The 8,902-nt window shown below is 47.6% G+C and overlaps 1 protein-coding gene across 1 annotated transcript in view; it reads left to right on the plus strand.

Moving 5' to 3' along the window:
- Window positions 1–8,356, plus strand: part of LOC124029824 (dihydropyrimidinase-related protein 2-like) — a gene marked incomplete at its 3' end in the record, with an annotated part of 10,591 nt that extends 2,235 nt beyond the window's left edge. Inside the window, exons 2-4 of the mRNA XM_046341404.1 lie at window positions 1–80; window positions 5,021–5,203; window positions 8,295–8,356. The exon at window positions 1–80 is cut by the window's left edge and continues 105 nt beyond it. Coding sequence (XP_046197360.1) covers window positions 1–80; window positions 5,021–5,203; window positions 8,295–8,356 — 325 coding nt within the window. The remainder of the gene's footprint in view (window positions 81–5,020; window positions 5,204–8,294) is intronic.
- Window positions 8,357–8,902: the final 546 nt, after the last annotated feature.

An 8,902-nucleotide genomic window follows, 5' to 3' on the forward strand; every position in this document is an offset into this window, starting at 1 on the left:
CTCCCAGCTGGGAATAAGCCCTTCAGATGACTTCTACCACGGGACCAAGGCTGCCCTGGCAGGGGGCACCACCATGATCAGTAGGGTTCCTCTATTATACTGCTGACCCTACCCTAACGAACCCTAACCTTCACTAACCCTAACTAACCCTAACTAACCCTAACTAACCCTAACCTTCACTAACCCTAACTAACCCTAACTAACCCTAACCTTCACTAACCCTAACCTTAACTAACCCTAACTAACCCTAACCCTAACTAACCCTAACCTTCCCTAACCCTAACTAACCCTAACCTTAACTAACCCTAACTAAGCCTAACCTTAACTAACCCTAACTAACCCTAACCTTAACTAACCCTAACCTTCCCTAACCCTAACTAACCCTAACCTTCCCTAACCCTAACTAACCCTAACCTTAACTAACCATAACTAACCTTAACTAACCCTAACCTTAACTAACCCTAACCTTAACTAAATCTAACTAACCTTAACTATCCCTAACCTTAACTAACCCTAACTAACCCTGACCTTAACTAACCCTAACTAACCGTAACCTTAACTAACCCTAACCTTAACCCTAACTAACCATATCTAACCCTAACCTCAACTAACCCTATCTAACCCTAACTAACCTTAACTAACTAATTTGGGGATTTGTATGTTTCGGCCTAGTATGGTTCTCAATCAGAGGCAGGTGTCATTAGTTGTCTCTGATTGAGAATCATACTTAGGCAGCCTGGGTTTCACTGTTTGTTTGTGGGTGATTGTCTATGTTAGTTGCTTGTGTCAGCACAGGTCTCATTTGTAGCTTCACGGTCATTATTGGTTTATTGTTTTTGTATTCAGTGTTCAGTTCTTTCTTTAATTAAACATTCATCATGAACACATACCACGCCACATGTTGGTCCTCCGGTCCTTCTCGCCTCTCCTCTTCAGATGAAGAGGAGGAAGACCATGACAGATAGCGAGATGCAACACCATAGAGTCTTTCCAGTCCACAGAGATAATATATTATACAGCACTGAGGGAGAGAGAGAGAGATCTAACACTATAGAGTCTTTTCAGTCCACAGAGATTATATATTATACAGGGAGAGGGAGGGAGGAGGGGTGGTAGTCTTTTCAGTCACAGAGAGAGAGGTGGTATAGGGAGAGGGAGGGAGGGTGGAACAGGGAGAGAGGGAGGTGGTATAGGGAGAGAGAGAGGTGGAACAGGGAGAGGGAGGGAGGTGGTATAGGGAGAGGGATGGAGGTGGTATAGGGAGAGGGAGGGAGGTGGAACAGGGAGAGGGATGGAGGTGGTATAGGGAGAGGGATGGAGGTGGAACAGGGAGAGGGAGGGAGGGAGGTGGAACAGGGGAGGGAGGTGGAACAGGGAGAGGGAGGGAGGTGGTACAGGGGGAGGGGTGAAACAGGGAGAGGGATGGAGGGAGGTGGAACAGGGAGAGGGATGGAGGGAGGTGGAACAGGGAGAGGGATGGAGGGAGGTGGAACAGGGGAGAGGTGGATAGGGAGAGGGAGGGAGGTGGAACAAGGAGAGGGATGGAGGGAGGTGGAACAAGGGAGAGAGGTGGTTGGAAAGGAGAGGGAGGGAGGTGGAACAGGGAGAGGGATGGAGGGAGGGAGGTGGAACAGGGAGAGGGATGGAGGGAGGTGGAACAGGGGGAGAGGGATGGAGGGAGGTGGAACAGGGAGGGAGAGGAGGTGGTTAGGGGAGAGGGGGAGGGAGGTGGAACAGGGAGAGGGAGGTGGTATAGGGAGAGGGATGGAGGGAAGGTGGAACAGGGAGAGGGATGGAGGGAGGTGGAACAGGGAGGGAGAGAAAGGTGGTTAGGGAGAGGGGAAGGTGGAGGAGGGAGAGGGATGGAGGGAGGTGGATCAGGGAGAGGGATGGAGGGAGGTGGAACAGAGGAGAGGGAGTGCTGGAGGGATCCCAGCCTGGAACACTCTGGGAGAGGGATGGATCTGTGTAAACAGCAGCACAGACCCCATGGACGGCTGTTAGGTGGAGCTGTGGTTTTAGGGATGGAACATTGGAGGAAAATATCAGCCTGATGTTTTTAATGCATAGGCTGTGACTTTGCAACGGGAGACGGGAGGTGGAGGTCACGATCTTGAATGAAAGGGAAACGGAGTTGAAGTTCACTGCTCAGTGTGTGGTTTCCTTTCTCCCTGTCAGTCCCAGAGGGATGTCCTCCTCTATAGGGAGAGGGATGGAGGGAGGTGGTATAGGGACCTGGTCCTCTTGGAGGGAGGTGGTCTCCTAGGGAGAGGGAGGGAGGTTCTCTAGGGTCCTAGGGCTTCTTCTTCTCTCCTCTCAGAGGGAGACAATTTGTGTTTCTTTGTGGCTTTTCTTCTCTCCCTGTCCTATAGTTGAGACTGGCTGAGAGGACCCTGTCCTCCTCTTCTCTGCGTCCTCAGGGGGGAGAGCTGGAGGACCTGGTCTCTCTGTCTCTAGTTGACCTGTCCTCTTCAGTTAGATCATCTGAAACCTGGTCATCTTCTTCTCTCCAGCCTAGTTGACCTGGTCCTCTTCTTCTCTGAACTCTTTTACCCTCAAACCGTCCTCTTCTTCTCTCCTGTCCTCTAGTTGACCTGGTCTTCTTCTTCTCTGTGTCCTCTAGCAGCCTGGTCCTCTTCCATCGGCTGTCCTATGTTGAGCTGTGTCTTTTAGGGATGGAACATTGGACCTGGAAATATCAGCCTGATGTCCTCTAGTTGACCTGGTCCTCTACTGCTGTGTCCTCTTTGCCTGGTCCTCGTTATCTCCGTCCTCTGGATGACCTGGTCCTCTTCTTCTTGAATAGTTGACCTGTTGAAGTTCACTGCCCAGTTGACCTGGTTTCCTCTTCTTCTCTCAGTCCCATAGTTGACCCTGTCCTCTTCTTCTCTCCTGTCCTCTAGTTGACCTGGTCCTCCTCTTCTTCTCTCCCTCCTCTAGTTGACCTGGTCTTCTTCTTCTCTCCCGTCCTCTAGTTGACCTGGTCCTCTTCTTCTTCTCTCCTCTCGTCCTCTAGTTGACCTGGTCCTCTTCTTCTTCTCTGACCCCTCTCCTCTAGTTGACCTGGTCCTCTTCTTCTCTCCCGTCCTCTAGTTGACCTGGTCCTCTTCTTCTCTCCCGTCCTCTAGTTGACCTGGTCCTCTTCTTCTCTCCCGTCCTCTAGTTGACCTGGTCCTCTTCTTCTCTCCTGTCCTCTAGTTGACCTGGTCTCTTCTTCTCTCCTGTCCTCTAGTTGACCTGGTCTTCTTCTTCTCCTCTCTCCTCCTGTCCTCTAGTTGACCTGGTCCTCTTCTTCTCTCCCTGTCCTCTAGTTGACCTGGTCCTCTTCTTCTCTCCTGTCCTATAGTTGACCTGGTCTTCTTCTTCTCTCCTGTCCTCTAGTTGACCTGGTCCTCTTCTTCTTCTCTCCTGTCCTCTAGTTGACCTGGTCCTCTTCTTCTCTCCCGTCCTCTAGTTGACCTGGTCCTCTTCTTCTCTCCCGTCCTCTAGTTGACCTGGTCCTCTTCTTCTCTCCCGTCCTATAGTTGACCCTGTCCTCTTCTTCTTCTCTCCCGTCCTCTAGTTGACCTGGTCCTCTTCTTCTCTCCTGTCCTCTAGTTGACCTGGTCTCTTCTTCTCTCCTGTCCTCTAGTTGACCTGGTCCTCTTCTTCTCTCCTGTCCTCTAGTTGACCTGGTCCTCTTCTTCTTCTCTCCTGTCCTATAGTTGACCTGGTCCTCTTCTTCTTCTCCCTGTCCTCTAGTTGACCTGTCCTCTTCTTCATTTCATTAGTTGACCTGGTCTTCTTCTTCTCTCCTGTCCTCTAGTTGACCTGGTCTTCTTCTTCTCTCCTGTCCTCTAGTTGACCTTGTCCTCCTCTTCTTCTCTCCTGTCCTCTAGTTGACCTGGTCCTCTTCTTCTCTCCCGTCCTCTAGTTGACCTGGTCCTCTTCTTCTCTCCCGTCCTCTAGTTGACCTGGTCCTCTTCTTCTCTCCCGTCCTCTAGTTGACCTGGTCCTCTTCTTCTTCTCCCCCGTCCTCTAGTTGACCTGGTCCTCCTCTTCTTCTCTCCCGTCCTCTAGTTGACCTGGTCCTCTTCTTCTCTCCCGTCCTCTAGTTGACCCTGTCCTCCTCTTCTTCTCTCCTGTCCTCTAGTTGACCTGGTCCTCTTCTTCTCTCCCGTCCTCTAGTTGACCTGGTCCTCTTCTTCTCTCCCTGTCCTCTAGTTGACCTGGTCCTCCTCTTCTTCTCTCCCGTCCTCTAGTTGACCTGGTCCTCTTCTTCTCTCCTGTCCTCTAGTTGACCTGGTCTTCTTCTTCTCTCCCGTCCTCTAGTTGACCTGGTCCTCTTCTTCTCTCCCGTCCTCTAGTTGACCTGGTCCTCTTCTTCTTCTCTCCGTCCTCTAGTTGACCTGGTCCTCTTCTTCTCTCCCGTCCTCTAGTTGACCTGGTCCCTCTTCTTCTCTCCCGTCCTCTAGTTGACCTGGTCCTCTTCTTATCTCCCGTCCTCTAGTTGACCTGGTCCTCTTCTTCTCTCCCGTCCTCTAGTTGACCTGGTCCTCTTCTTCTCTCCCGTCCTCTAGTTGACCTGGTCTTCTTCTTCTCTCCCGTCCTCTAGTTGACCTGGTCCTCTTCTTCTCTCCCGTCCTCTAGTTGACCTGGTCCTCCTCTTCTTCTCTCCCGTCCTCTAGTTGACCTGGTCTCTTCTTCTTCTCCCGTCCTCTAGTTGACCTGGTCCTCTTCTTCTCTCCCGTCCTCTAATTGACCTGGTCCTCTTCTTCTCTCCCGTCCTCTAGTTGACCTGGTCCTCTTCTTCTCTCCCGTCCTCTAGTTGACCTGGTCCTCTTCTTATCTCCTGTCCTCTAGTTGACCTGGTCCTCTTCTTATCTCCCGTCCTCTAGTTGACCTGGTCCTCTTCTTCTCTCCCGTCCTCTAGTTGACCTGGTCCTCTTCTTCTCTCCCGTCCTCTAGTTGACCTGGTCCTCCTCTTCTTATCTCCCGTCCTCTAGTTGACCTGGTCCTCTTCTTCTCTCCCGTCCTCTAGTTGACCATGTGGTCCCTGAGCCTGGTGCCAGCCTCCTGGGGGCCTACGACCAGTGGAAGGACATAGCAGACAGGGGGTCCTGCTGTGATTACTCCCTCATGGACATCACCCCTGGCACGAGTCTGGTGAAGGATAAAGGTATTGGACTCTTTGAAGAGATGGAGAGTCTGGTGAAGGATAAAGGTATTGTTTCAGGATGTTCTGGATCTACCTGTGTAGATAGTACCTGATGTTCTGGATCTACCTGTGTAGATAGTACCTGATGTTCTGGATCTACCCGTGTAGATAGTTCCTGATGTTCTGGATCTACCTGTGTAGATAGTACCTGATGTTCTGGATCTACCCGTGTAGATAGTTCCTGATGTTCTGGATCTACCTGTGTAGATAGTACCTGATGTTCTGGATCTACCTGTGTAGATAGTACCTGATGTTCTGGATCTACCTGTGTAGATAGTACCTGATGTTCTGGATCTACCTGTGTAGATAGTACCTGATGTTCTGGATCTACCCGTGTAGATAGTACCTGATGTTCTGGATCTACCTGTGTAGATAGTACCTGATGTTCTGGATCTACCTGTGTAGATAGTACCTGATGTTCTGGATCTACCCGTGTAGATAGTACCTGATGTTCTGGATCTACCCGTGTAGATAGTACCTGATGTTCTGGATCTACCTGTGTAGATAGTACCTGATGTTCTGGATCTACCCGTGTAGATAGTACCTGATGTTCTGGATCTACCTGTGTAGATAGTACCTGATGTTCTGGATCTACCTGTGTAGATAGTACCTGATGTTCTGGATCTACCTGTGTAGATAGTACCTGATGTTCTGGATCTACCTGTGTAGATAGTACCTGATGTTCTGGATCTACCTGTGTAGATAGTACCTGATGTTTCTGGATCTACCTGTGTAGATAGTACCTGATGTTCTGGATCTACCTGTGTAGATAGTACCTGATGTTCTGGATCTACCTGTGTGTAGATAGTACCTGATGTTCTGGATCTACTGATGTTCTGGTGTAGATAGTTCCTGTGTCTGGATCTACCCGTGTGTCTTCAGATCTCAATCTGTCTGACACAAAACCACCCAATATGACTCAATATAAATCGTTTCCCTACCATATAATTACTAGATGAGCATCTAAAGATGATATTGGCCTGTGTAAAAATAACTTTGAAAGGGTTCTTTTTAATGTTGTTGTGGTAATGTATCTACCTGTGTAGATAATGGTGTTGTGGTAATCTATCTGATACTGTGTTGCTAATGTTGTGGTAATGTGTGATACTGATAGTGAAATACTGTGTTGTTAACCGTGTTGTGGTAATGTGTCTGATCTACTGTGTTCATGATAGTATGTTCTGATACTACCTGTGTGTTAATGGTGTTGTGGTAATGTATCTGATACTGTGTTAATGTGTTGTGTTAATGTATTCTGGATCTACCTGTGTTGTGGTAATGTATCTGATACTGTGTTAATGGTGCTGGTGTGTGTTAATGGATACATTGTTGGTATGTATACAACACCATGCTACAGTATCGAATGTAACTTACAGTATGATACTGTGTTAGTGTTGTGGTAAATGATACTGTGTTGTGGTAATGTATCTGATACTGTGGTGTTAATGGTATTTGTGGTAATGTATCTGATACTGTGTTGTTAATGGTGTTGTGGTAATGTATCTGATACTGTGTTAATAGTGTTGTGGTAATGTAACTGATACTGTGTTAATGGTGTTTGTGGTAATGTATCTGATACTGTGTTGTTAATAGTGTTGTGGTAATGTATCTGATACTGTGTTAATGGTGTTGTGGTAATGTATCTGATACATTTACTGCAGTGTCAGATACATTACCACAACACCATTAACACAGTATTACAACACCATTAACAACACAGTGTACTGTATTAATAATGTACATATCACAACTGATACTGTGTTGTTAATAGTATTTGTGGTAATGTATGATACTGTGTTAATGGTGTTGTGGTAATGTATCTGATACTGTGTTGTGTTAATGGTGTTGTGGTAATGTATCTGATACTGTGTTGTTAATAAGTGTTGTGGTAATGTATCTGATACTGTGTTGTTAATGGTGTTGTGGTAATGTATCTGATACTGTGTTAATGGTGTTGTGGTAATGTGTCTGATACTGTGTTAATGGTGTTGTGGTAATGTATCTGATACTGTGTTGTTAATGGTGTTGTGGTAATGATACTGTGTTGATGGTGTTGTGGTAATGCGTGTACACACACCTGTTTCCGTGCAATCACAGCATTATTAATTATACTGTATCGTGATGCATTACTGGCACCAGGCATTGACAACACAGTATCTGATACTGTGTTAATGGTGTTGTGATAATGTATCTGATACTGTGTTGTTAATGGTGTTGTGGTAATGTATCTGATACTGTGTTAATGGTGTTGTGGTAATGTGTCTCATACTGTGTTAATGGTGTTGTGGTAATGTATCTGATACTCTGCTGTTAGGAGAATACAGTGGTGTAGTTTTACTTTGAATCTCATGAAGAGCTGCTTTCCTTCTGCTCTGCCTCCCTCGAGCACACACACACACACATCACACACACACACTCACTAACACACACACACACACACACACACACTGTGTGTCCGTGCACAGACGATTACTGCAGGTGACACACACACACACACACCATGTCACACTCACTCATCACACAGACAGCCAGTCAGCCCACAACTCCTTCACTGCAACTGAGCTACACTCACTAATCCACACAGACACACACTCACTAATCCACACAGACAGCCAGTCAGCCCACCAACTCTCTCCCACCCAGCTGAGCTACACTCACTAATCACACAGACACAATCACTAATCCACACAGACACACTCACTAATCCACACAGACAGCTCAGCCATCAGCCCACTCACTCATCCACTCACAGCCAGCCAGTCAGCCCTCACTCTCTCCACAGAGCACACTCACTAATCCACACAGACACAATCACTAATCCACACAGACACACTCACTCATCCACACAGACAGCCAGTCAGCCCACCAACTCTCTCTCACCCAGCTGAAGAGCACTCACTCATGCACTCACACACACACAAAACCACTCACTCACTCACACAACCACACAACCACACACACACACAACCACCCAACCATATGCACACACAGGAGCTCACAGACATATAGACACATCTGCACATGCTTGTGATTTTCAAATGGGAGAAATTAAACTCCTTGAAATGGTTTGAAATGTGTTATGTTTGAATTTCTCCAGGAGTCAATTCCTTCTTGATCTTCATGGCTTACAAGGACAAATTCCAGAGCTCAGATAGTCAGGTAAGTTTTATTTCTTCAAACTATTTATTCAGACGTCTCTAAAATGTAAATAATAACCTTGGGTGTTTCTCCATATGTACTACCGTGCTCCGTACTCTCACGCTCTCATCTGAGGACGTTCTCTTGAGTAAAACATTCCATTTGCAGCAGCACTCCACCCTACTGTATTACCTCACCACCCCTACTGTATTACCTCACCACCCTACTGTACCTCACCCACCCCTACTGTATTACCTCACTACCCCTACTGTATTACCTCACCACCCCTACTGTATTACCTCACCACCCCTACTGTATGCCTCACCCACCTCACTACCACCCTACTGTATTACCTCTGTATTGCCTCCTTCACCACCCCTACTGTATTACCTCACCACCCCTACTGTATTACCTCACCACCCCTACTGCCTCACCACCCCTGCTTACCTCACCACCCCTACTGTATTACCTCACCACCCCTACTGTATTTACCCTCACCCACCCTACTGTATTACCTCACCACCCCTACTGTATTACCTCACTACCCCTACTGTATTACCTCACCAC

Source organism: Oncorhynchus gorbuscha, unplaced genomic scaffold (genome assembly GCF_021184085.1).
Source record: "Oncorhynchus gorbuscha isolate QuinsamMale2020 ecotype Even-year unplaced genomic scaffold, OgorEven_v1.0 Un_scaffold_7815, whole genome shotgun sequence".
NCBI lineage: Eukaryota > Metazoa > Chordata > Actinopteri > Salmoniformes > Salmonidae > Oncorhynchus > Oncorhynchus gorbuscha.